This window comes from Aspergillus brasiliensis (genome assembly GCF_001889945.1).
Source record: "Aspergillus brasiliensis CBS 101740 unplaced genomic scaffold ASPBRscaffold_20, whole genome shotgun sequence".
Classification (NCBI taxonomy): Eukaryota; Fungi; Ascomycota; class Eurotiomycetes; order Eurotiales; family Aspergillaceae; genus Aspergillus; species Aspergillus brasiliensis.
Genome location: NW_027137461.1, coordinates 259,754 through 285,426, shown reverse-complemented (window position 1 = coordinate 285,426; position 25,673 = coordinate 259,754). Strand labels below are relative to the sequence as shown.

Below are 25,673 nucleotides of genomic sequence, written 5' to 3'. Positions count from 1 at the left end.
CTCTGGGGATTCTTACCAATTAATTTAGCCTCCCCGCAGGATGTCTTTCAAACTTCCCTTTGAGTCGAGTCCGCCGTCCACCCCCGGCCATTCCCGCAGTGTGTTCAGTAATCTGTCAGAAACACCGGCAGGCGCTCCGCCCTCCGCATCCAACTCCTTCACTCCGCAAGGCCATCCTCACTCCAGCAGCATGTTCGGCAGCTCCCAGATGAGTTCCGGATCTCTTTTTACCAAGTCCGGGAATATCAATCCCAATGACAGTATCTTCGGCTCCTCTATTGCTTCCACCGACTTCGCCCTCCCCCGAGGAAAGAAGACCACGCAAACCAAGTCCTTTACGAAGTCGCAATCGCTGTTCAGTATGACAAATGGCAGTCGGTTTGCCGAGTCTACCAGCTTTGGAAACTCCAACGGCTTCGCCGATTCGCGGATGGACGATGATGCCACCGACCAAGATGCGGAGGGCGAAGAGGAAGTTCTGCCGGAGGAAGAAGCTGAACAGACTGACGACGCTATGGACTTGGGAAATACAGGAAAGGCACCAGGATCTCGCTTCAGCTTCTTGGATTCCCAGCTTGGCGATTCCATCTCTGCGCCGTCCGCCGCGCTCGGCCAACGAAAGTCGATCTACTCCAATTCCACCGCCCAAGCAAAGCGCCCAAAGCTCGACGAAAAGTGGGCGAACCAGTCGCCTCTGCGGAAAGGCAAGCTGTCGCCCAAGAAAGATTCCGCGATGCCCTCGATCGTGCGGAACTTTGCTTCGCGATCGCGCGTGGCTGCCGTGGAAGAGCCAAGCGAGTTCATCATGAACACCGAGGATGAAGTCTGCCGCATGCACGATGAAGTGAAGAAGTCTGACTACAATAACACTGACTTTGAGGTCGCTCTCTCGGACTCCTGCGACAGACTCGTGGACACATGGAAGGCAATCACAAGCCAAGATGACGCTGGACAAAGTACAGGAACCGGCATCGGTCCGGGAGACAATGCTTCGAACGTTGCGAAGGCAAGCTTCCTGGCATCGCTACTGCTGCAGCTCCATCATCCTCCTCAGTTGGCACCCAAACCAAGCCTTCTAAGCCCCCTGGGATTTCCAGCGCGCAATTTATTACTGGCCCCTCCTCGGACGAATACCCCTACGCCCATACCCAAGCTCCTTCTCGACTGGCTTGATGAGAACCACATGCCTCTGACCGATGAGCTACAAGCATTGAAAGAGATTGAGCCAAATCCTTCGGCATCTCCAAACTTCTGGGAGCTGATCAATGCTGCTGTGTTGCGTGGTCATCTCGCCGAGGCCGCGGACCTCCTGCGGTCAGCTGATTTTAACTATGCACGATCGTCCCTGGAGGATGGATTGCCGCAGTCAGGTTACCGTGGCGCACAACTGCAGAACATTCAGAGGTGCGTTAACAGGGCCCTCCAAATCCTCGACTCATCCCCTAGCGTACAGCACGGGGACTGGGATATTCGAGGCCCAGAGTGGGCTACGTATAGAAAACGGGTGATTGCCGCCGTGTCAGATTTGGAGGAATTTGCCGAAGGCAGTGAACAGGCGTCTCCCGAGCCTCCAGCCGCGGAAAACCGTTTCCAAGCAGTCAACTTCGGATTGAAGCCCACTGCTGCTGCCCCGATGTTCTCCTTCGCCCAGAATGCACGCATGGCCGAGAGCAAAGTCCCTTGGGCCATCTACCAGAACCTTCGGTCCATGTACCGCATCATTCTTGGTGACACGGGTGTGGTCATGAATCACGCGGAGGATTGGATTGAAGCCACAGTTGCGATGACCGTGTGGTGGGATGGAGAGGATGATGAGGAGAGTTCCAGCTCCGACCTGTTCTCTAGATTGTCCAGACCCAACGCTTCCTCCAGTAGTGTACGGAACGCCTATCTCCGCCGCCTTGACTTGGCCTTTAGCCACGCAACCAGCGCCGAGCCCGATGACGCTGGCTTCCGCGTCAACTCGATGAGCAGCCTCGAAGTTGGGCTTGCTTCCGTGTTTGAAGGCAATGTGGATGGTGTCCTGGAATTGCTTCGGACTTGGTCGCTGTGCGTAGCCGCTGCCGTGGTCGAGTTTGCGTCTATTGGTGGATGGCTTGAGGCTGGGGCTGGTCCCAAATCCATGCCCGGCCTGAGCGAAAATGACTTGATGGTTCTTTCCTATGGACAGGCTGGCAATGCACCCACGCGACGTGTTCACAAGAACGATGTGATTAGCGAGTATGCGTCTGGCTTGTCTGAGCGGACCACCTTAGAGTGCGAAACGGGCGTGCGACAAGGATGGGAGATGGCCATCGAGATCCTGAGCCGCTTGGATGACCGCGAGAAACTGCAGACGAGCGTTGGGGAACTGCTTGAGAAGATACCACTGAGCAGTGTTGAGCAAGTAGATAGAGTGGTCCAGCTGTGCTGCGAAATGGATTTGGATCAACACGGAAGGAAGGTTGCTGAGGTAGGTGGTCGCTTACTGATACGCTGTGAACTCGAGCTAACATTCTCAGCGCTATGGGGATAACACCGTCGCAAACTCTCAGGAATATGGGCTGGCCCTTCTGTGCTATGCTCGCGCACATAATCGACGCAAGGTCAAGTCTATTGTCGACCTGCTCATTTCTTACAGTCTTGTTCAGTCCCGCGCCTTTCCCGAATCCGCCGACCTGGACGAGCAGCTTGAAGCCTTGATCAAGAACCCCAAGTTTGGTTTGGGGGCGATTGCGCACACGGATGAAGAGGCCGCGACTATTCTCCAGTACTATTTCAGTGGATATGCGACTCTGCGTCGCTTTTACGAGATCCGCGACGAGGCTATCAATCTCAAGGAGGGAGAGCGACCTCGGTTCAAGCCTCTGGCCAGACGGCGAGCGGCGGCCCAGGCTTTGGTGGCAGTTATTGGCAGCGCGGCGGACAGCATCTACGGTGGTCTGTACGATCCGGATCGCGACGCTGTCGTCCAAGTCGATGGGCTATTAACCTTGCTTGGCGAAGCCCTGCCCTTCATCGGTCGTAAGAAACCCCCCTCCTCCTACTGTCTTTTCTAAGAACCCTACTCTAACCATCTGATCGGTAGAATCCACTCCCCTCCTCTCCGTCTCCCAACAATTTACCATCCTCTCCGCCATCGAGGACCTCCAAACCGTGACTCCGCGCGTCTACGCTCAATGCGAAGAATGCTTCCGCTCCACGCTCATCCAATACCACTCCAACAAGCGCGCCCACGCCTCCGACTCCTCTGTCCTTCCTCCCTCCCCTCGTGCCATGCTCAAGAAGTCCGTCTCTTCACTCACAGCATCAAGCACCTTTTCCCTCATCGGCAACGACATAATCGAATCCGCCCGCACTCGCTCCGGCTCTGGTTCCGTCGGCAGCTCCGGCGTGCTCGTCCCTCGTGCGGACGCTGACTCCATCACTACCTCCACCGAACGCGGCTGGGACTGGCGCGCTGGTCTTTCAGAGGACGCAACGGGAGAGGATATTCTCCGGATTCTCCGGGTCGGTCTAGCGAAGGGATTGAGCCATGGGGCTCTTGGGTCGATTTAGATTTTCTTATTTGTTGTTTCGGAATCAAGCTAAGAAGCTAAAAGGCTAAAAAAAAAGTCGAATTCTAATCAACCGGGTGTAGTTGAGCGGAATGGAGTGGAGTCGAGCTGTATTATTGTATTTTATATGTCTCTTCTGCTCGAAGCATGCATAAGTATAACCAACCTTCTTTTCCTATTCCAGTGTTGGTTGCTCTTTTCGAGACCAAGTAGAGTTGGGTTTTTTTTCTCTTTCTTCCTTCTTCCGATATTGATATAATTTCTTATACATACTATGGCTACTCTGTGCGAGATAAGACTAAAATAACGAGTACCCTCGCAGAAAAATGAAATCAAAATTCAAGTATACCAGGTACATCCCTGGCTAAATCATCCAAGTCATTCTGTCCTTCCTTCCTTTGCTTCCCATCATGCAATGAATTATACGGTTACTATCCATACATGATACATAACCGTAATGCGAACATAGCTTTGAATACACACATTCTTACTTCATACATTGATATGACGCATACATGCGCATGCATGCATTGCAACGCATACGAATAATACATTTGTAGTTACCACCAATACTACTACTACACAAGATAGAATAAAAGACAGTTCTTCATCTGTTTACTACATAGTGCTTACTTACCTACTTTGTACAGAAGATCTACTGAAAATTACTAATTAAGTAAATAAGTAACTATAAAAGGTTTCTTCTCACTACTAAATACCACTACTACTCCGCTACTAGTTAACTACTATTAATTTGCAAAATGATATCTCCCTGGGGCGTATGTGCTTATATGCTATGTCTGTTGAAGGAATTTATTTACTATGTAAAGGTGATGCAGGTAAGGGTGATAGTACTTGTCTCTTCTTGAATTGGGGGTAGTACTATCGGTCAAGACTTATTGGTTAACTTAAGAAGCTTAGCTTGACGAAGTAGTATGCAGGTGGAGGTCGATCTATATGATAAGTAAGTATTCTGCTGCTTTTGGAAAGTTGTGCTTGCCGTTGTGGATACAGGATGACGAGTACTAGGGGCGTTAATTAACTAATGGGCTAGTGAACCTCTTGCTTACGATACTTAATACCATATTGCCGAGATTGGTTCGTTGAATACATAGATTGTGGAGACTCGGTAGGTTACAAAGTTATGCTTCTTGCACTTGGTCACCGCAGTTTGATCCTCTCGGGATCTGTATTGCAAATAGATAAGTCATTCAAGTCTTTCACTAACTATGGCTTGACTTTAAGTCTTGTCTAACGGATAGATCTCCCACTGGTAGATAGACCAGATACCATGCATAAGTACATATTCAGAGGACGTCTGTAAACAGCAGATGATTATATGAAATAAACGAATGTAGGTAGGCCAGCTAGATAATGCATAGATAAATGTGAATAACCCCCAACTGGCGTATCCCTGATACGACCCCGATTTCCCTTAATCAAATCCTCCTCTATTACCATAGTTTATTGAGATAAAACTTTCCACCCAGTCAATCGTCGCACATTTTCTCGTCTCATCGTGACCGGGGATTCTGCGACGCAACACGACGCAACGCTATGCAGAACAGGCTGACTGAACACGCACACACACATGATTATATAGAGAACGGTGACGAGAGCGCAGCCCCACAGCGTTGACAGTAAATAGAAAAAAAAAAAAAGCATATATCTAGCAAAGGTTTTGGCGAACCGGCCAGGCCAAAATCGAATCGAACCGAGCATGCATCGAATAGGAATAGAATCGAACGACGGTTGAGGCAGACGTCCCGCGACTGCTGCCTCTTGCCATCCCAGAGCGGATGACTTCAACCCTTGATGCTGGAGTATCCTGAATCCGGCAGGGTTGGGTCTCGAGCGTTGTTTCCATTGCATCTCAATGAGTGTCGGGAACAGGTGTAGCCGACCAGGACAATTTTTTCCTGCACCACATGGCCACGCTGGCCGTATGCTTCACACGGATCTACCGCGTGCTGAAAGTAAAGACATCTGCACACCGAAAATCGCTCCACCAGCAGGTAACACATGATGTGATGGTGGTTGTAGTGGCCGAACGATGAGATTGTACTTGGTGGTAGATAAGAAGTGACGAAAAAAGGCGCAAACTGAAAAGATCAAACGTCCCGCGTGGTAATGAGACAGGGGTCTGAGGGTGGTGGTCAAGGAATGACTGAAGGGTCGAGGAGTAACGTGGTGAGTGCGACGGAGGTGGGGAGTGGATCGCGGATGGAATCAATTATAACAACACCGACCATTCAGGCGACCCAGGACCATGATAGAAACCGAGCTCCAAGTGACGACAATACCAAGGATCAAGAATTGGCGAGCTTGTCATTCTAAGGTGCCTTGACGTTGAATGCGACTGCAGGAGGTCGATGCAAGGCATCCATAAAATAATTCCGTAACCCTTAATTCTATGTTTGGGGACAATATGGAAGAACTCGGTCCATCACGAACAAGGCCAGCGACAAGAAATAGTAAAGAGGGAGAAGGAGAAGGGGGGGGACAGAGGGAAGAGTGAAAAAGCGAGCGAGACGAAAAGGGTCACCAAGAAAGCAAAAATGTAGACAATCAAGGAAGAGGAGAGAATGGAGGGGGGAAAAGAAAAAAAAGGAAGGGAATTGGAGAAAAGAGGGAAATGAGGAGGGTCCATCCTGCCGGGCAAACGTCAACCCATAGCAGATTGGTCTATTTCGGATTTCGCAATACTCGTAGGGCAAACCGGAGTCGATCAGTGGGGGACGCTTGTCGGGCTGAAGGCCGAGTAGTGCAGAACTAGGCCACGCCCATCCATGACAGCTGATTCCGACGCTTTCCCTGCTTTTCTGAGGGGTTGCCGGGCACCGTTTACCCACTAGAAAGGGCCGTTAAAGGCTCCCACGGGGCCCCCCTGAGAAGCATGGAGTAAGAGGATGCAGATTGCAGACTGCAGACTGCAGAAGACCGTCAGGTGAACATTATTGGTGAGCTGGACCTCGTGTAGAGGCTGTAGCAGACGAGGAGAGAGGGGGAAGGAAATTCAGCTGGGTCCGCTATAGAGTAATCCAAGTCCCCCTGTTGGAAATTGCTTCTCCGTGCCGTGGGCCGCTGGAGCGAGTTGAGTGTCGGTGCGGTTCCCCGGGGAGGACCTTGGGAGCCGTAAGGCTGCAGCGGGACCCGGTCATTGATTTGAGGGAAATTCCTTAGCCAGGAATTTAGCCCAGTATAGCGTGGATGAAGGTGGTTAGTTGTCCGACATGGCCGAGGGGATTGGAGGAAGGCTGAGGCTGAGACGGAGTGGCCGGGTTGGATGAACCACTCAAAACCAGGTTTGGACTGGCCCTGGCACCGTAGGGCTGAAACTGGGATGAGCTGGACAGACGCCCGGACGGAGGAGAAGCGAGTCAACCGCGGACGATGGGAGGAGAAAAGTGGGCATCTTGGTTCGTTGCTGGGGGCCCGAGCACCGCCAGAGTTGAGGTTTGGAGAGTTTGAGCCATTCACAACTTCGCCTGCCCGAAATAGCAGTCCCCGTGACTTGTCCTGATTGGGACAATAGGGCTTTTCTCAGATCCACCCTGTGGAGGCCTGAGTCAGACGCGTCAGGCAACCATCCACTCTCATCTTCCTCGACTTTCCGAGTGAAGAAAAAGTTGAACAAACTTCTTCTTCTTCGCCGATGGATCCAGGGTTTGTTTCTCTTTCGGAAGGTCGGAATGTCGGACTGCTTCCAGTGAAGACGCACTTGTTTGAGTATCATGACAAATGGATTGATGAATCTACTGTCAAACTTTTACTATAAGCTACTTAGTACGTTCTACTTCTCTGTCTACCCACATCGATCTTACTGAACACGGCGATGAACCAAGCTGACGACCACGTGTAGAGAAATAGACTAAACCTTGACTAAATTACTACTATCTAGTTATCTATATCCTGAAACCAGCTGAAGAATCTTACCAGCGATTAGCGAGAGGAATTAGAATGCTTGCCTAAGATTGGCATCAGCCTAGAGTGTCTGGATCCCGCGGACACCGGCCATCCCAGATTATTGCAAACGCTGCAGCCTAGCTGATTATCACCGAGTATCCATGTTGACATTGGATTAAGATTCGGATTTAAGCATAAGGAAAATACTGTTTTTAGATAGCCAGCAGAGAACGAATTAGCTACTACTCCGTACAACTTCATCAATTATCCGGTCCATCATATCTATAACACGCGTGATATCGGACAATTCCCGACCTAGTACGGTACCACTATTTATACCCCTACCATCACCACCACCATAATTATCTACAATAAACCCACTAACCTCAACTACTACTATCCTACCGCGCAATGATCCTCTCCAAAAACTCAAACCCCTCTCTCTGCAACTCCCACGTCCTCCCCCCAACCTTCATCCCCATCGCAAACGTATGATCCTCTCCGGGCACCTCCAGCATCCCACATTCGACCCCATTCTCCCTCAGCACCCTCCACAGCTCCCGACTCACCTCAATAGTGACCTTCGTATCACAATCCCCATGCACAATAAACGTCGGCGGAAACTCCTTCCCTACATGCACCACCGGATCCACCTCCCTCAAATCCCCGTCAGGATAACAAGCCTGCAAGACCGTCCCATTAGCCACCTGCGTCAGGGCAAATGCATCCCGGGGCCGGGAGAAATCTGGGCCCTTAGCGGCCCTGCCAGCGCCAGCAAATTCTGTCTGGCCTTCCAGCGAGATGGAGCTGTCCGTGGGGACGGGATATTCGTCGTAGATCTTTTGCAGGAATGCGGGGTCGAGGGGTGGGAGGGTGCGTTGAACGTCGGGGAGAGGCTGGGTCCAGAATGGGTGCGTGAAGTGCACAGCGCCGTAGAAGTTGAGGATGGCGCGGACGGGGCGGGGGACAGAGTAGCCCTGATAATACGTTGTGAGTAAAACTGGATGTGCATATCGTAGGGGGGAAGTATATAGCAGGTATAAGAGAGAGAGAGAGAGAGAGAGAGAGAGAGAGAGAGGAAGAGAGCCTACCAAAGACAACGCCAACGTACCCCCCGATGACGTCCCAAACGCCATAACTCGATCCATATCGACCTGATACAGGGCTGCATCTGCACCTGCACCTGCAAGAAACGTATCCAACTGCTCATCATAGATCCACGCCAACAGGTCCCGAATATCAGTGATCGGACCCTCAAGCATATTCACCTGCGGACAGAGGCGGTGGTTGGGTACCACGACGATCCAGTTTCGGGCGAGGCAGTCGTCGACTTGTGGCATGGAGACCATGCGCGAGTGGCCTAGCATGAAGACGCCGCCGTGGATGTTGATTACTGTTGAGCTTTTTAGTAAATTTGCTATACTATTGCGTCGGAGGGGAATCAATACGTACATACGGGATATTTCTTTGGCGTGTCACTTCCAGTACTGGTGGTGGTGGGTTCTAGTGGCGGGAGGTAGATGTCGGTGGTGATTTTACTGCCATTGGCTTCTTTGTATTGCACAGTGAGCGGGGGAGGAGGCATGTTGAACTTTTTTTTGTTTCTGTATAGTTATATCGGGATAGTTGGATTGATGTATAAGAGAAGAGCTGTAGCTACGTACGAGCTAGAGGACTGCCCCAGATTTTAAAGTAGACTCGGTGCTCGGGATATCCGATTGCGGGGGAAGGCCTGGACTTTCCGACGGATTTCAATTCATCCACGAGGTTCTCTCTCCCGGCTGTTGTTGCCGAGTATTACAGTCCAACTCCAAACAACTACGAGAAGATAGTAGTAATCATAGGAAACAATGTAGTGGCAATCTGTTAAGCTAGAGGCTAGGTATAGGCTATAGGCAAGTCATCACTCATCATTCGTATACGATGTGAACAACGTAGCTAACATGAACTTGACATCGCTCGTTTCATTTCATCCTTCATCCACCTGGCTATACCATCAGTGCCCAGTACAGAGCGGATCTTGTCTTTTTTTTTCCAAATTCCTTCCCCAATCTCCCAGCTATCCTATCTCCTCCGCGTAGCGCATCTGGTTCCTTCATGGCAGAATGCCATGATCCAGATGGCTTGTTCCCTTTTTTTTTTCTGGTTTTCTTTTCATATTTTCGTGGCATTCATGCCATGAAGCGGCTTCAATTGGCGCGGCAGGTAACTGCCAAAGGAGTGACTGTCCTCTGATGCAAAAGAGGAGGGACATCCAATGCACGGCGTGTTCGGTCTTTTCGACGCGGGAAGCAACTCCCATGAGGGTGGGTAAATTTGATTAAAGCAAGGCAAAAAGCACCAACAAGTTGTTATGATTTACCTGCGCACGACAATGCCTTGGCGACGGACACCACTGCGGGCACGGCGGTACTCCTCATCGCTGTCGGACTCGGAGCAGCTAGCCTCAGACGACTCGGTAACGTAGCCGCATCGGCTGCCACCACAGTCAAGCTTGACCCGGTCGCCCTTGCGAGTGATGCCGTAGCGCTCGCAGTGGCAGATCGGGGTGGGTGGGTCACTCATGGATGACAGGGAAGACGGGGAAGTGCTGCCAGATGAGCGAGACGACAGGGACGAGCCAACAGAGCTGGGCGGGCTGTTGGAGAGAGAGTACTCGTCCGACAGACGGGAGTCGGCAAACCGCATGGTGAGGTCTTCCATGGTGGGAGCAAAGTCCGTCTCCCGGATTTGACGGGAAGCATAGGGCTTGGAGGGCTTGGGGTGGTGGATCTTGGACGGAGAAGGAGCACGGCCCTTGACGAAGTCTGTCGAGCCCCGGTGATGCTTGGGAGCGGGCTGGGAAGACTTCTTGCCACCGGGAACATCGAGGATGTTCAACTTGCGGCCGGTGGTGGGCTCAACCGTGTACTCAACAGCGGGATCATGAGAGACATGGTAACCATCCATGATGTACTGTCCCAGAGTCAGCTTCTGAGCCATTCAATGGAGAGGGCAAGAGTCACATACGTAGTACCAGTAGCGGCCACCCAGCTTCAGCATGGAGGTCTGGAAGCGGAACTTGCCAGTCCATGCGCCTGGCTTGCCATCGTCCCGGGAAAGAGGGATCTGACGGGAGTAGTTGTCCCAGGAGCCGACCAGATGGACGGTCTTGACATTGGAGGAGGTGCGCAGCGAGAACTTGAGCTGAACAGCAGACATTTTGAGAGAGAGATTGACCAGGTTATACTAAGAATTAGATTATATGCAGCAGAATGAAGGCGTAATGGTTAAAGAATTGTGTCAATGGCAGGAGTGAGTCGTCGTTATAAAAGGCCGAGATGGGAAAAGACTACCAGAGTCGATTCACGTCTAGCCTTGTGTTGGGTTGGTTGGTTGGCTGGCTGTGCAGGTATAACAACGAGGCTTTGCTTGACAGGATCCAGTCCTTGACACGCAACCAGGAATATTAGATGGATAAATAAGAAGGACGAGGCCAGCAAGTCGTCTGAGCTGATATGACAAGAACACTAGAAGTCGACCGGCGACAACAAAAATGAACTGTCACAAGGTTGTATGGTTTAGAAGTATCCGAACAAGATGCAATAAAAGCAAACAAGCATTACACAGAGCACAGCTCGTGTATTAAATTGGGGCAGAATGGAGGGGGATTTGAGGGGATTTTCTGATATATTGAGATGTAGTGGAAAGGTGGGGGGTGGGTAAATTAAGATGTAGTATAACAAACGACGAAGAGACAAACAAACAACAAACCAGTGCAGCCAGTGCACAGGGGGGGATACTTCTAAACCACGGGCAGTCAGACAAGACAAGCTTGCTGAAGAAAGAAAGAGAAGAGAAGAGGAGAGAAGGCAGAGAACGCCCTGGCGGCTACAGCAGCCTTTTAAGAGAAGGCCGGGGGGAGGAAGACGAGCAGACACGAGAGAGAGCCCAGTAGATAGCGAACTAACTAACTCACTAGTAATTAGTTAGTGCATGCGTGTGATGGGATTGTCACCCGCCAACTTCTATTCTGGGAAGAGCGAGAGCAGCTGGTTGCCAGTCAAATCCCCGCTTCGTCCTCTCGCCATCCCAGTCGGCGGGTAACTGCTTGGTCTCATTGGCCTCACGGACAGCCCGGTTTGCAGCAGACAGCCAACCATCCTCGTTGCTCGCCCATCCATCCTCCCTCCATCCTCTCTCCTCCATCTTCCCTCCCTCTCCAGCATGTTTTTTGCTTTCCCTTGCCGCCCTCCACGAGCACTTTCTCCCGAGCCACCCACCTATCAAGAGAATCTCCCCCAGCCAATCGCACCCACACAAGAGGGGAGACGGCCTGTCACCGACTTCTTCATTCTGCAGCACCGAGGAGATTTTTAAGTTCGTGCACGGGAGAAGGAAGAGGGGGTTGGACGCCATCCCACCACTGACAGAAGCAAGACGCCATTCTACTCCGTACAAATCTCCACTACAACTACATCATGCAGCATCTCCTCCCGATGAGGGCCCTGTCATGACCGGCTCTTACGTGCAGAAATGCCATGGGGCTGTAGCCCCTCTTCTTCGCCGTCATCTTCGTCTTCTTCCCTATGTCCAATTTCAATTCGATTCCGTAGGGACATATCATAATCCAAGTACATCGCTGCTGCTCACACCAGCCTTGCCTCCAACCGGAGTCTGCAAAAAGAAAGAGATAAAAAGGGAAGAATAATAACAATATATAGAAGCTCAAATCAAAATCATAAACCTCGGGTCCTCTGTACGCCGGAAAATGCCGAATCGGTCTGGTCTTCGGTTGATATCACACGTTTTGGGGGGTGGTGGATTATTAGGAAAAAAGAAACAGGGGAAAGGAAACGGAGAGGGAGAAAGAAAGGGACAAGGCAGAGAAACACCAGAAGGCGGAAGAGATACCACAAAAAGAGAAGAATCTGATGTACAGGAATAATCATCCGTCCTCCCCTCCCTCACCGCACGGACACGCCTGACCGGTTGGTAAACATGCGAGCGGCAATGTTCATCGAGGCCAGCTCTTGGAACAGAAGCTTGGCTGCATACGGGATATGCACCTGGGAGATTCGGTGCTTGTTGTTACACAGTCGACACTCGAAAAGTCCCTTCTTGAGTTTCCTGTGGTTTCATCATTGTTAGCTCATGTGCGTAGACAATATCAAGGTTATCTCTCTCTCTCCACTTACGCAACAGGCGTCATCAAGCCACAGTCGTCGCAGATGTGCACCCGGAAGGGGTCGGACACGTCGAACAACCGCTCCTTCAGGAAAGCACTGGCTCCGTGCGCAATCATACAATCGCGTTCCATCTCTCCGAAACGGAGACCACCGTCACGAGCACGACCTTCCACCGGCTGTCGCGTCAAGATCTGAGTCGGTCCACGCGCACGGGCGTGGATTTTATCGTCGACCATGTGGCGCAGACGCTGGTAGTACGTCGGTCCCAGGAAGACCTGCGCAACCAGCTTGCGTCCAGTGTGTCCGTTGTACATCACCTCAAAGCCACGGGACTGGTATCCGTGCTCCCGCAGGAGACGAGAGATCGAGTCGACCGTGACATCGGTGAACGGCGTCGCATCTCCCTCGAATCCACGCAGCGATGACACTTTACTGAGCTGACACTCGATCAAGTGCGCGATTGTCATACGGGAGGGAATGGCGTGAGGGTTGATGATCAAGTCGGGGCACACACCCTCCCGAGTAAAAGGCATGTCTTCCTGGCGGTATGTGATACCGATGGTACCCTTCTGTCCGTGACGCGAGGCGAACTTGTCTCCAATCTGGGGAATCTTGGTAGTCCTCATGCGCACCTTGACAAACTTCAGGTCATCGTTGCTTGTAGACACCAAGACCTGGTCCACAATACCGTTCTCCGTACTTCTGAGAGGAGTTGACACATCCAGCTTGGTGTGGGCCTTGGTACGTTGACCGAGTTCCTCCGCCTCGGGTGCCAAGGGTGCGGTCTTACCGATGATGATATCCTCACCGGAAACACGGACACCAGGAGCAACGATACCGTCTTCATCAAGCTTTTCGTAGGTACCCTTTCTCATGCCGATCGTATCAGATCTCATAGGCTTTTCGAAGCGTTCCACAACTGTCAGGCCAACCATTTTCTCGCTGTCAGTGTATGTACGGTAGAACAGACTGCGGAAAAGACCACGGTCAATGCTACTCTGATTCATAATAACCGAATCTTCCTGATTGTAACCGGAATAACATGCAATGGCGACAATGGCGTTCTGCCCGGCAGGCAGCTCACGGAACCGCAAGAACTCCATAGACCGCGTTGTCGCCAGAGGCTTCTGAGGGTAATACAGGATGTTGGCCATAGTTTCCATGCGCTGGTCAAAGTTCGTAAGGAAGACACCCATAGCTTGTTTACCCATGGCAGACTGGTAGGTGTTACGAGGAGATTGGTTGTGGTCGGGGAAAGGAATGATACTGGCGCAGACACCCAAGATCATACTCGGGTGGATCTCGCAGTGTGTCCAGGTGTGTGCCTTTTGACTCAGAATCGAACGGACACGCTTGTTGGGGTCGTGCAGTTCTTCTTCTGGAAGCGCATAACCGGCCTGAAGTTGCTTCGAGATCTCCAGGTCCTCTGGTGTCATCACGATCATGATCGTCTCCTCCTCTTCGGCATCAACGTACTCAACGACGCCAGACTTCACCAGACCATCCCAACCAAAGTAGCGTTCCCTGCGGTCTTCTGGATCCAAATCGGGGGGCAGATCCTTGTCTTGCTCCAGTTTGCGGATGTGCTCCTTATTGAGCACCAGCGAGCCACAGTTCTCGCTCTTGGGATCATTGTCGACGACGAACAGTGGCCGACACACGCGTCCAGCATCGGTAAAGATCTTGAACTCTCGCTCACGAATATCACGAATCAAACTAACCTCGTGCGAGATCATGTTGCGGCGACGGAGAGAAAGCATGGTGTTCACCAGATGCGCAGGATCTCTGTGGATACCCACCCAGACACCATTGACAAATACCTTGGTCGCATTCGGCGTCACCTGCGGCTCGAATTCTTCGAGGACTTCCATGTTGCGTTGAATCATGAAATCAATGATGGGCTCACTGGGCGTACCAACAGTGATGTAGCACATGAGTGCCAAATTCTTGACCAGACCACAAGCTTGACCCTCAGGGGTTTCAGCTGGGCAAACCAGACCCCAATGGGTGTTGTGGAGCTGACGAGGTTTGGCGATCTTACCATCTCGGCCAATTGGTGTATTGGTACGACGAAGGTGGGACAACGTAGAGGCGTAGGTATAACGACTAAGCACTTGAGATACACCAGCCTTGGCGCTGGCAGCCTTCTTCTGCTCTCCCCAGTTACCTGTGGCAAGAGCGTACTTCAGACCTCCTGTCAAGGTGCTGGCCTTGATACCAATGTTCAAGTAGATCTCTCTGTTAGTCTCCACACATCTCTGCACGTACCGCTGGAGGTCACGGGTGACACGAGTGAAAAGAACTCGGAAGAGGTTTGCAAGAAGAGGACCAGCCAAGTCGAGACGCTTCTTACCGAAGTGGTCACGATCATCGACATCACGACGGCCCAAGGCACACTGCAGGAGTCTGTGTACCATGTAACCCAAGAAGAAGGCTTTCCGGGTCTCGCTACCTTCACTCTGAGAAATGTGGGGAAGGAACTCCTTCTGCATGATTTCGCGTGCGTATCTGACACGACGCTCGTGGTTCATACTGGACTGAGAAGATCCACGCTTGGCAATGAAATCAAGCGCCACCTCACGGTCCTGGATGACGAAACCTTCCTCAATACAAGGCTTAAGCATCTCCAGCATCGGCGTGTCGTTCCGGTCATAACAAATGTGGTTCAGGATATCTTCATCAGAGACCACACCGAGGGCTCTGAAAACGACGACGATGGGGATGTCGGTCTTCACGTAAGGCAAAGTCGACCGGATCGTAGGACCAAACCCACCCTTGGCACTATCACCCTTTGCGAACAGCTTCAGGGACAGCTGAGAAAGGAGTCTGGATCCCTTCTCGACAGCACTCCGAATCTCCGCCACATAGGGCGTGGGACTAGGCGGTGCCTTCTTGAAGACTTGGACCGTGTTTCCAGCACTGCGCTCTTGGGCGATCAGCACCTTTTCACTTCCGTTAATGATAAAATAACCACCAGAGTCGTAAGGGCACTCGTTCCAGTTGTAAAGAGCTTGCTCGCTCAGATCCTTGAGGATACAGTACTTGGACTTGAGCATGATTGGCATCTTTCCAATGAACACGGTCTCCTCCTTCGCCTGGTCAGGAGGCAGTTCCTTCTGCTCCCACTGCAGGTAAGTCCCGTGAGCTTTTCTATCCTCGTTCGACTCAACCATATCATCATCGTCTCGGTCAGCGACCAGACGTTCCCGACCTTCCATAATCTTCTTTGTGACACCGAGATAAAGGGGACTAGCGTATGTAAGATTACGCAGGCGAGCCTCCTGGGGCAACATGATAGTAGTCGCACCATCACCCTCAGTCACGGACGGTCGAGAGAGCATGACGGTTCCAAACTTCAGCTCGTATCGGCGGACAACCACGGGATCGACTTCATCTTCGGAGGGAGGGAGAGTTTGGTCGAGTGTTACTTGGCCTTGTTCCTCCACCAGCTCTTGCATTGTCGACGAGATGAATTCATCGAAAGAATCCAGCTGTTGTGAGACTAGACCCTTGGTGTCGAAGAAAGAGGAAATGACCGTCCAGCAATCCTCCGAGGTGATGCCCTCGTCCATATCATCGTAGTACTCATCCTCGTAAGCATCTTCGTAGTCGGCCATCTTGACGGTTATGGGTCGTAAACGCAATGAAAAACCGCAGTCGATAGGATAATGAGCGCAAAGGGCGCGACGCGCTCGGCGGAAAAGATCCCACTCGAGGTCGTTGGATGACTGGCGTGAGTTGAATGCACCGAAGCAATCGTCCTGTTTGAAACAAGTGAGGCCACTAAGCCGGAAGCCTCAGATGGATGGAAGAATGAGAGATCCCAGGCCACCGGTGATGCTGGTGAAGGGAGCAGCTGGGGTGCTTCGACTCTCTCCGGGCGCTGATGGATCTTGCCTTGGAAAGAGCCGCCACTAGCCTCGACCGCCTTCAGGCGCTAAGCCGTGAGCTAGTCCATATTGGTACGTCACGTGAGTATTATACCGTTAAGAACTGCTGCTGATACTTCACTTTACACTCACATTAACTATGACTGTATATATTTACGAAACGTATCAGTGGCAGGAATGGGTAGATCATCGATTGAGTATATGTTATTATGCATGATAATTACAGAAACTGTAGAAGCGTCTCCAGCATCTCCTTACTATCCTTCTCGCCGGGCTCATCCTCAGAGAGCCCTTCCACTTGCTCTGTTCATTTGATTAGCAGGGGAATCAGAAGGCATAAAACGCTTAGGGATTCGTAGCTTACCCTGTAAGGTTCGTCGGATCAGTGACAAATCTTCGTCGCGGTCAGCCAGAAGGGACACAATCTTCTGTTTCGCCCCGTCATCTTCGGCCACCAACCAGGCCAAAATGACATCAATAAGCTTTGGATAATGGTTAGTGCATACTGCAGCCATTGTGGTATACGGGGAAGCAAACCTGTAGAGAGAATAGACCGGCATCAAACCTCCTGGACAGCCATTCGGCCGCCATGATCTCTTGTTCCTCTTCCGTGAAGTTCTTTCGTTCTTTCTCGATAGCTTGCTCGACCGGGGTCACTCTTTGGGCGTAATCCCGCCGCAGCTTGATGAGCTTTTCGATCTTTTCGTAGTCCCTCTCCATGAACTTTGCCAGGGTACGGATTCGCGGTGCGGAACCTCCCGGAAGTAAACGCAGCAACGAAGCGAAAATGCCCAGCAGATGCTCCGTTGTCTCAGCGTCTTGCTGGAAGGGTTTAGCTCTAGTCCATAACTAAATATGATTCGAACACATACCTTCTTTTTGAACATTCCAAATACTGTACTCAGGCATGCTGCTTCAACAAAGCGTTCACATGCAGGAGCGCCTGTCATGCCTCCCAAGGCATGGTCCAGGAGTCGTAAAGCCCGTTGCTTGCTGAACTTGCCTTCTTTCAACATGATTTGCGCCAGCTCGACACCTTCGGCTTCCAGGAACTTCCCTTTGCCGTAATCCTCATTCACAAGGTAGTTCAAGCTGCCGAACAAGTTTTCCACATATTCTTCTTCGTCGGAATCTTTTTCGGGATCACGCTTGCGGTATGCACTGAGCAATTGCAGGAGAACTTCAACGCCATCCAGGCTAACAACCTTCTCTCTGTTTTTGGGAGTAGATTGCAGTAGAATGGCAAGTATCTCTGCTGCATATTGCTGATTCTGAGTTACTGGCCTTTCCTTCTTTTGTATACGAGCGATAAGCCAGGGTAACAGGTTGGGGTCTTGCCCTATCTTCTCTGCGATAGATGTTTGCGAAGCGATATTTTCCAAGACGTCTTGGATGTAATCAGTATGCTGTCGCGTAATTTATCCGGGTTGACTCACTTAGTACGTAGTACACGCCTGCCCTGTCGACCTCGGATTCTTCGTCGAGTCGCGAGAGGTTTTGCGCTAAGAGCTCAATAAGCTCGGCATCCAACTAGACTAGTAAGCAAGCATTCAATCACAACTCGGTGGCAAGTATACCATTGCGTTCACCAAACTGTCCCATTGCTCCTGTTCGGCCTCCACATCTTCATCCGTCAACTCGCCAATAATTTGAATCACATCAATTGCAATATCGGCATTCTCGTGAGATAGCAGCGACATAAGCGAGCCTACACAGCCCAGCTTTGCAAACTCGCTATATAAATCTGGATTTTCGGAGAGGATGGAGAGGCTCTTGATTTCGGTGTCGAGATCTGCTTCTGAGGCCATGAATCTTGGCAAATAAGCATGATGGGCCAATACCAGATATTTTTTTTCCTTGCTAACTTACTTCTGAGGATCATTTTCAAACTTCCCGCGGAGCTCGGCGTTCTTCGAGATCTTCTTTTCGAAGTTGAGCGCGAAGCGTCGCAACCAGGTAACGTCGAACTTCTCCGGCTAAAGCTACATCAGTAAACGATCCCAATGGGGCACAGCAAGCAACAATTGCTTACCGCCACGTCTGCTTCCTCGTGTTGATCAATATATTGCATAGCCTCTGCCGTTTGGCGCTCCATGCCGCCGCCAAAGAAGCGCCCCTCTTCGTCATCTGGGATATCCTCGGCATCGAAATCGGGAGGTAGTTCAGGACCAGCGTAGCCGTCATCCTCCTCGCCCTCATCCTCTACCATGGGCGCCTTCCCTTTTGACTTCACATCACCATCCGCGCCTAGTTTAGCTGCTTTGTAGAGCTCGTCTTGGTCGCAAGTCAGCCGCCGTCAAGTCAAAGGGGACGTAAAGGATTGGTGAACGCACTCGGATCTTTCGTAGCATCTAGTTTGCGCTTGGCACTGGCTGCCGAAGAAGGTTTCTAAATTGTCAGCATTATTAGAACAGGTCACTTCATAGGTAGCTTACCTTGAAGAGCTCATCGATGCTCGTCATGGTTGCGGCTTGCGCAACGTTGAAAGGCAGAGCGGAGGAAGCACTTCAGACCCAACCACCAACACAGAATGAAATAAGAACAAATAAAGCAGAAAAAGGCGACTTTGTAGAAGGCAATATCGCCTATGAAATGATTGTTATAGATCCCTTTTCGCGGACTTCTCCTCGATCACTTGGTTGCGCAGCAGGTCCGAAGAAGATACGGGAACCGCGATAAGCTAAAAGTGCAGCCGCCAAGGATCGAAAGATTTCTCGGAGTTCTCATCATTCCCGGCTTCACCCTGCCATCAACATCGTCATTCTTGCTGTCCATACACCTTTTCTATCTCAAGGACAATACCTATTCCGCATATATAACATTCTCCACAATGGTTCCCAGACAGCGTGTCGTCTCTGGCCGTCAGCAGAAGAGCTTCTTCAGCACTGCCTATGACGAAGTCACCCACCCCGAGAACGCCACCATTGTGAGAAGCGTTCTGGTCTTCGGCGTAAGTACCACGGCTCTGGAGAGATATATACAGGCTGTGCGCTTGAAAATCGATCTAACTCGTATGTGTCTACAGGCCGGCGTCGCTTTCCTCTACAGCAGCCTCAGCGAGCTCCTCCTGCCTCCGTAAGTTGAGACTCGGCCCTACCCATCGCTATGACTGCAATACATTCCGGCAATATCAACACAATTACTGACGGAAGAAGTATGTAAACGGTTTTCCATACGTTCGTTCGCATGTCACTGTGATGTGAAATTATCGGCTCAGTCTTGAAATGTTGTCGATGTCGGTCACGATACGCGGACAATTTCTCCCTTCTTTTTTTCCCTCTCAATTCGATTCTAATGAATACGTGTATTATACTGTGTGCTTCATGGGCATATATGGGTTTCAACGTTATGTGGCTAGGCTTGTCAGAGGTCCGTAAAGGATCAACATTATGTGGCGTTGGAATAGATGTGATCTCCGAAACACTTCCGGGTCCCTCCGCATAATTGCATTTGCTTTCTACGGCTTCTGCTCTTTAGTTGCCCTGTCTATTAATGTCTCGTCACTGGACACGTAATTCGGGTTTTTGTAATCGAATACATTTGTGAATTGGGGCATGAATGCATCTGAGCCGTGTAGCGAGCATAGTAGGCGAACAAAGATGCATTTTTTTTGACCAGGTCGATGAATTGACGGCTATCCGGGAATCTTACGCTAGCGAGGTGATTCCTCTCCTGTATAGAGTGTAACGTTGTGAGTGGGTAGGAGAAGCCTTATAGTCTCGTTGAATGTAATTCAAAGACCGACACCGAGGTCTTATGCCTGAGGCACAAACATCGCATCGTGACCGCCGGCGCCGCGCCTGTTGAAGTTCTGGACGATGAATATCTTCCACTCAACACCGCTCCACTCAAGTACCCAACAACCCCAGCGAATCAGCGAATAAACTCTCTCTCGTAACAGCGCTTATTTAAGCGACCGCATCTCACATATCAAATTGGCGGGGAAGCCCGCAAAAAGCCCCCACATCCGGCCGGGTCCCGAGCACCGCCTTCTTTAGTGTCGGGGGGAGGATAGTCCCTGGTTCTCTATTACCAACCAACCCCAGACCGGCAAACGCGGCACCGATAGGCAACTGCTAAATTCCGCGATCCTCTCGTGCTGAATGTGATCTCCTGCACAGTTGCAAATGCCGCTGGCTTGGCTTTTCCTCTAGCATGTTGACCGCCAAACGCAAGCCGTCAAGTGCGGACTTGGGTGATGATAGACCAGTGGCGAAGAGAAGTAACAGCCTGAGCCACAATGCTCATGCACCTTGGTTGCAAGACTCCAGACCTTCTCGGAGCTGGCGGACTCTGGGAGATCGCGGGGTACGGACTTCGCTGCCACTAGAAAACATGGTGTCGACTGTACGGGATCTGATTGATCCTGATTTCGACCCGCTTATTGCTCTCCTCGACGATGAGCCGCGCTTTCTGAAGCCTCTCCCGTCTCGCATCCCGCCGGAAGACCTAGAGTTCCTGCGATTTCGGGGGGCATTGTCGATCCCAGAAAGTGGTCTGCGGAACGAGCTACTACGATGCTATATCAAATGGGTGCATAGCTTCATGCCGGTGTTGAACCTACAGGAATTTCTCCGATGCGTCGCCGAAAATGACCCCAAGGGTAATATTAGTCTCCTGCTGTTCCAAGCAGTAATGTTTGTGGCGACAGCCTTCATCGATCTGCATCACTTGCAGGCCGCTGGGTATGCTACTCGGAAAATTGCCCGTAATGTGTTCTTTACGCGGTTAAGGGTATGTCTCATCTGACTCTCATCCGTGGACCTAGCTTACCAGTCAATTAGCTCCTCTACTCACTTGACTGCGAAGATGATCGAATAGTCATACTGCAGACTCTACTGCTGATGACGTATTGGTCTGACCACCAAAATAATCCGCAAAGAGATATCTGGGACTGGATTGGTGTCTGCAATATACATGCACATTCGATCGGATTGAATAGAGACCCTTCGTCGTCCAGCAATATGGATCCTAGGATCAAGAGGCTAAGGGCCCGTATCTGGTGGAGCTTATACTCGCGAGACCGTCTCATTGCAATGGGCCTCAGACGCCCGACCCAGGTGAACGAAGGGACAAGCAATGTGCCCATGTTGAGGCTGGAAGACTTTGATTTCGAGCCGTTCCACCCTAGCGTGATTGAAATGTTCCGCTGTCGTCAGCTGGAGGATGTTACTCATCAGAAGCGCCTGGCGACGATGTTTATCGAAAAGTCCAAACTATGCCAATGCATCGGGCGGGTTTTGTTCGCTCAGTATACCCCATCACAGTGTCAGTTTGGTGTGACAACACGAACTACCATCAGCCTAGTCCCCCGACAAGCATCGGAATCGGAGTTGGCTCGCTGTAGCCAGCGGTTGGAATCATGGTTGAGTGCACTTCCCAAAGACGCACAATTTGTTCCTGCGTCAAGAACAAACTTCCATGACGGAGAAGATGTCCTCCTTCTCCACGGTGCCATGGTACGAATGCTGTATCATGCTACCACAAGCGCGCTGCATCGTCCTTGGGCCTTCACTCCTAATAAGGACCAGTCAAAAGCACGCAGGGAGTTGATTCAAACTGCGCAAACGAAGATGCATGATGCCGCTGTCGGCATCACTCATATCATCCAAGGTCTCAATCAGCTAAATCTCACGCGGTTTCTCCCACAATCCGGTGTGACCGTTATCATCCCCGCCGCTGTGGCTCATCTTGCAAACTCCTCATCTGGAAATCCCGCCACCCGAGAATCCAGCATATACAATTTTCAGCGCTGCATCCAAGTGCTGCAGGGTCTTAGAGACATCTACCCTGCAGCAGACATGGAGGTCGCGAACATCGAAGCGGCAGTCAAACTACAGTCGGATAGCGCAAACACCTTCCTCCGAATCATGCAATATACCAACAACTCCGGTTCCATGTCCCAGGGCCAATCACAAGAACAAGCGCGAAAACAAAGCACCGTCTCAAACCCACACACCATAGCATCAGCAGAAAACCGAACTTCTAACCACTGGACTCCTCAAGACGACCCGGACCCAACCAACAACCACAAGCAACCCGAACCTCAATATTCAGCCAGTCCGACAAAGCAACAACAACAACGCACGCCAACCAAAAGACACAGCAGCACAACCAACCCGCTCCCCATCTTCAACAGTAACACCACCACAAACAACAACATAAACAGCACCCCCAAGTCCCTCCCGAAACAAGCCGAACCCACCCCACCCGATGACTTCGACGACGACCCCATATCCAACTTCCTCAACGACAACAATCCTACCATCTCCCCCCGAGACACCCAAACACACCCCAATCCCACCTTCGACCAACCCTCCGATCACTTCCCCTTCGACCTAGACCTCGATCTTGATTCCTTTGCCGCCGACTTCCCGCCCCAAACCACACTCACCCATGCCAATCCCACCTCTACTTCCAACCCCGACGCCTCCCCAGACCTCGACATAGATTGGGCCAGTGAGCTCCTTAGATGGACTGGACCAGGCCCGGAGGATGCATTAACCAACAATAATGATTTGTTCTCACCGTTTGCTCCGAGTCACAATGTTGAGAGTACCCCCGGACAGAGGTCGATGAGTCACGTGACTGGGGATATCACGGGAGATCTGGATAGGGATTTGGGGTTTGTTCCCTCTGATGAGGAGATATTCTAGATATGGCTCTGAGTTGGTGGGCGGGGGTTGAGTTGTTGGTGTGCGGTGTGCGGTGTGGTGTTTCTCAAAACATGTAAATATATATTGCGGAAGTAGTGCTTGGATGTACATACCCACCCTGCGTACTAAATACTGAATGCTGCCTTCAGGCACTGCAGTTCCCCTTAAAATAAAATTCATACTACTACTAAAAACTTCGATCTTGAACATTACTATCACAATTTATGGCTAGTAACTACAAGTATAATAATTGTGAACAATTCTCTAACCCTCAATTCTCATTTAGTCTAGGTAGTAAGTAGTACTAGTACCCCCGAATAACTAACTATAGATGATGGTTGACATGACTGAAAGAAGTAATTAAAAACTCGTCGCTCGCCCTGTACATTTGCCACCCAATAAGCGATCCGTACATCGCTGAAACTGAATATATATGACTGCGTCTCAAAATGACTAGAGTTATGAGATCAGTAGGATGATTGATGGATGGGTCGCACTACTTGCGAGCCCAGCGATTTCTTTCATCGCCCTCTTCCCATTGGTGCTCGACGTAGCCTAGCTTCTTCTTAACACTTTGTACGGTCTCCTTGTCACCTGTGTTCTTGCCCATGTTGTCGCTCAGCTTGACGGCTGGGCGGCCGTTAGCGGCGGCGATCTTGATGACGATGTTGAGCGGCTTGGATTTCGCGCCGTCGGATTTGTTCGTGAAATCGTCTGCGAGAATAGTTGTTAGTTCATAATTCCTCCGAGGCACTGGGATGGAATATATAGGTCAGGTATGTAGGTAGAACGTACTGGTGAAGAAGGTTCCGACACCGAAGACAGGCTTGAAGCCGGCTTCCTCGGCAATCACCTTGTACTCGAGACAGTGCTCGATGTCTAACGAGTCGGAAAAGACAACAGTCTTCGGGTCCGTGACTCCTTCTCTGTCGTAAAAGTCCCGCACCATCTTCACAAAGTACGTGGGGTCACCAGAGTCCTGGCGGACACCGGTGTAGACCTGGGCGTAGGTCTTGTTGGCATGTTCGCCTTGAGCATCGTTGACCAACGGAGCCGCGATTGGGGGTTTGGTAGTAGCCTCGCTCTGTACTGTCGATTCTGTCGTGGTTCCAGGTCCGGAGGCGGTGGTGGAGACTGCGCCGACACCTGCACTGGTGAAAGCAGGAATGGGTTTGCGGAACGCGTCGAGGAAAGCAGGCGTGCCAAACGTGTCGGTCAGTGCAACGCCCAGCACCTGATATGCGTTAGTTACTAGGGCCAGGACGAGCGAAATTCTGCGGACTTACTCCTTCACCAAAGCAGCCAAGCCAGTAGCGCAGGGCCATCTCGTTCGCGTTCTCGTAGTCATCCGTAATAGCAGCGATGGTCATGTACCATTCATGAGCTACGGTGCCCACGGGCGCCACTCCATACTTCATGGCAAAGTGGACGTTACTCGTGCCAGTGAACACTCCCTTCCATCCCTGCTTCTTTCCTTCTTCCGCAGCCTGCATTAATCCCTGCATGACTAGATCGTGGGTGTGGTAATCGCGCCGTCTTCGAGAGCCGAACTCGGAAAATATGCAACCATTCTCCAGCAACGCACATCCTTTCCGGAATGACTTGTCCTCCTGACAGCTGTAGTCCCAGTCCTTATCGGTGAACATGAAGTAGGCCTGACTTGTCAGAGCCAGCAGCGGGATCTCATACAAGATCGTTTCCACCCACAGACCCTTGATGACATAGTTGATGTCGCCGAGGTCATCTTCGCTGCCAGTATCCTGCTCTGGCGTGAACTGAATCTCGATCTGTTCCGACGGCTTGAGCTTTAAGTTGGTCAGGTAGTCCAGGTAGGCGTTGTTGAAGTACGGGCACCATTTCTTGAGGAACTCGATCTCCTCGTTCGTGACTCGGATATTCGCAAGCGCTAATATGGACATTCATTAGAGCCGATCCAGTTGTCTGACACACAATCCTTTACATACCATCCATCTGTGCCAGAAGCCATTTGTAAGCACCCCGCGTTAACTTCATATCCGGGGTGCGATTCGTGAAACCATATGTGACATCTACATGCGAGAGAAACGTTAGCCTGATTGCCTGATTCACAAAAGATGGAGAGGATTATATCAAGTTCTTACAAACATCTGGGAAGTACTTGAGGACGGCGCATTGCATCGTCAATTTGTACAGATCCGTATCAAGCAATGAGAAAATACCCTCCGGGAGCGGAGGGGTACTATTTTGAGCCATGATGAGGTAGTTTGGACCACACCGCGAGAAAACAATAGAGCGCAGAGAGAGAATTCAACTGAGGGACCCGAAGACAGGGACCAGAGGCGCGAGATAAGGAACAAACAGGCTGACGAATTCGGAGGAAAGTACTCAGAAGGGAAATCTCCCATTGCGTCTCTGCGCGGGGGAATCGCCGACTGCCTGACGCGGTTTGCACTGTTTGCACACTGGCTTTCGTCATCAGAAGATTCTCCGGCCCACGTCATTTCCTTTATATTGTGATGCCTGGAATGGATTGGGTTT

At 51.1% G+C, this 25,673-nt stretch overlaps 8 protein-coding genes across 8 annotated transcripts; 4 read left to right on the top strand and 4 right to left on the bottom strand.

Moving 5' to 3' along the window:
• Positions 1-40: 40 nt before the first annotated feature.
• On the top strand, positions 41-3,537 carry ASPBRDRAFT_137580 (putative nuclear pore complex subunit Nup85; the record flags this gene model as incomplete). Its single annotated transcript, XM_067618914.1, has 3 exons — positions 41-2,452; positions 2,502-3,003; positions 3,068-3,537. The coding sequence occupies 3 exons, from the start codon at positions 41-43 to the stop codon at positions 3,535-3,537; spliced, it is 3,384 nt and encodes a 1,127-aa protein (XP_067473820.1).
• A 1,556-nt stretch (positions 3,538-5,093) lies between these two features.
• On the top strand, positions 5,094-5,339 carry ASPBRDRAFT_59670 (uncharacterized protein; the record flags this gene model as incomplete). Its single annotated transcript, XM_067628092.1, has 2 exons — positions 5,094-5,145; positions 5,185-5,339. 2 exons carry the CDS (start codon positions 5,094-5,096, stop codon positions 5,337-5,339), a joined length of 207 nt encoding a protein of 68 aa, XP_067473819.1.
• A 2,335-nt stretch (positions 5,340-7,674) lies between these two features.
• ASPBRDRAFT_48866 (uncharacterized protein) lies at positions 7,675-9,476 on the bottom strand. Its single transcript, XM_067626175.1, has 3 exons — positions 8,895-9,476; positions 8,534-8,835; positions 7,675-8,419 (listed from the first exon to the last, which is right to left on the bottom strand). The coding sequence occupies exons 1-3, from the start codon at positions 9,025-9,027 to the stop codon at positions 7,844-7,846; spliced, it is 1,011 nt and encodes a 336-aa protein (XP_067473818.1). The 5' UTR covers positions 9,028-9,476; the 3' UTR covers positions 7,675-7,843.
• Positions 9,477-9,800: 324 nt separating this feature from the next.
• On the bottom strand, positions 9,801-10,643 carry esdC (GTP-binding protein EsdC; the record flags this gene model as incomplete). Its single annotated transcript, XM_067628091.1, has 2 exons — positions 9,801-10,397; positions 10,452-10,643. The coding sequence occupies 2 exons, from the start codon at positions 10,641-10,643 to the stop codon at positions 9,801-9,803; spliced, it is 789 nt and encodes a 262-aa protein (XP_067473817.1).
• Positions 10,644-12,388: 1,745 nt separating this feature from the next.
• On the bottom strand, positions 12,389-18,962 carry ASPBRDRAFT_35001 (DNA-directed RNA polymerase II core subunit RPB2; the record flags this gene model as incomplete). The annotated part of the gene is made up of 13 exons (XM_067623303.1): positions 12,389-12,551; positions 12,620-16,371; positions 16,633-16,643; positions 16,759-16,803; positions 16,865-16,982; positions 17,038-17,349; positions 17,373-17,887; positions 17,937-18,030; positions 18,078-18,312; positions 18,370-18,476; positions 18,533-18,774; positions 18,834-18,888; positions 18,936-18,962. 13 exons carry the CDS (start codon positions 18,960-18,962, stop codon positions 12,389-12,391), a joined length of 5,676 nt encoding a protein of 1,891 aa, XP_067473816.1.
• Positions 18,963-19,330: 368 nt separating this feature from the next.
• ASPBRDRAFT_137880 (putative TOM core complex subunit Tom6) lies at positions 19,331-19,579 on the top strand (the record flags this gene model as incomplete). The annotated part of the gene is made up of 2 exons (XM_067618938.1): positions 19,331-19,450; positions 19,526-19,579. The coding sequence occupies 2 exons, from the start codon at positions 19,331-19,333 to the stop codon at positions 19,577-19,579; spliced, it is 174 nt and encodes a 57-aa protein (XP_067473815.1).
• Positions 19,580-20,347: 768 nt separating this feature from the next.
• ASPBRDRAFT_69697 (transcription factor domain-containing protein) lies at positions 20,348-23,345 on the top strand. Its single transcript, XM_067629040.1, has 2 exons — positions 20,348-21,234; positions 21,285-23,345. The coding sequence occupies exons 1-2, from the start codon at positions 20,656-20,658 to the stop codon at positions 23,154-23,156; spliced, it is 2,451 nt and encodes an 816-aa protein (XP_067473814.1). The 5' UTR covers positions 20,348-20,655; the 3' UTR covers positions 23,157-23,345.
• A 307-nt stretch (positions 23,346-23,652) lies between these two features.
• Positions 23,653-25,388, bottom strand: ASPBRDRAFT_34999 (nicotinate phosphoribosyltransferase; the record flags this gene model as incomplete). Its single annotated transcript, XM_067623302.1, has 5 exons — positions 23,653-23,870; positions 23,952-24,390; positions 24,443-25,062; positions 25,121-25,204; positions 25,277-25,388. The coding sequence occupies 5 exons, from the start codon at positions 25,386-25,388 to the stop codon at positions 23,653-23,655; spliced, it is 1,473 nt and encodes a 490-aa protein (XP_067473813.1).
• Between the last annotated feature and the right edge of the window lie 285 nt (positions 25,389-25,673).

Bases quoted from the DNA above. Each gene is read 5' to 3' on its own strand.
- ASPBRDRAFT_48866 (XM_067626175.1), bottom strand. From the start codon at position 9,027: ATGCCTCCTCCCCCGCTCACTGTGCAATACAAAGAAGCCAATGGCAGT. The intron at 8,836-8,894 runs GTACGTATTGAT...AAAGCTCAACAG, and splicing joins GCCAAAGAAATATCCCGTAT to TAATCAACATCCACGGCGGC. The intron at 8,420-8,533 runs GTAGGCTCTCTT...ACGTATTATCAG, and splicing joins GTACGTTGGCGTTGTCTTTG to GGCTACTCTGTCCCCCGCCC.
- ASPBRDRAFT_69697 (XM_067629040.1), top strand. From the start codon at position 20,656: ATGTTGACCGCCAAACGCAAGCCGTCAAGTGCGGACTTGGGTGATGAT. The intron at 21,235-21,284 runs GTATGTCTCATC...CCAGTCAATTAG, and splicing joins TGTTCTTTACGCGGTTAAGG to CTCCTCTACTCACTTGACTG.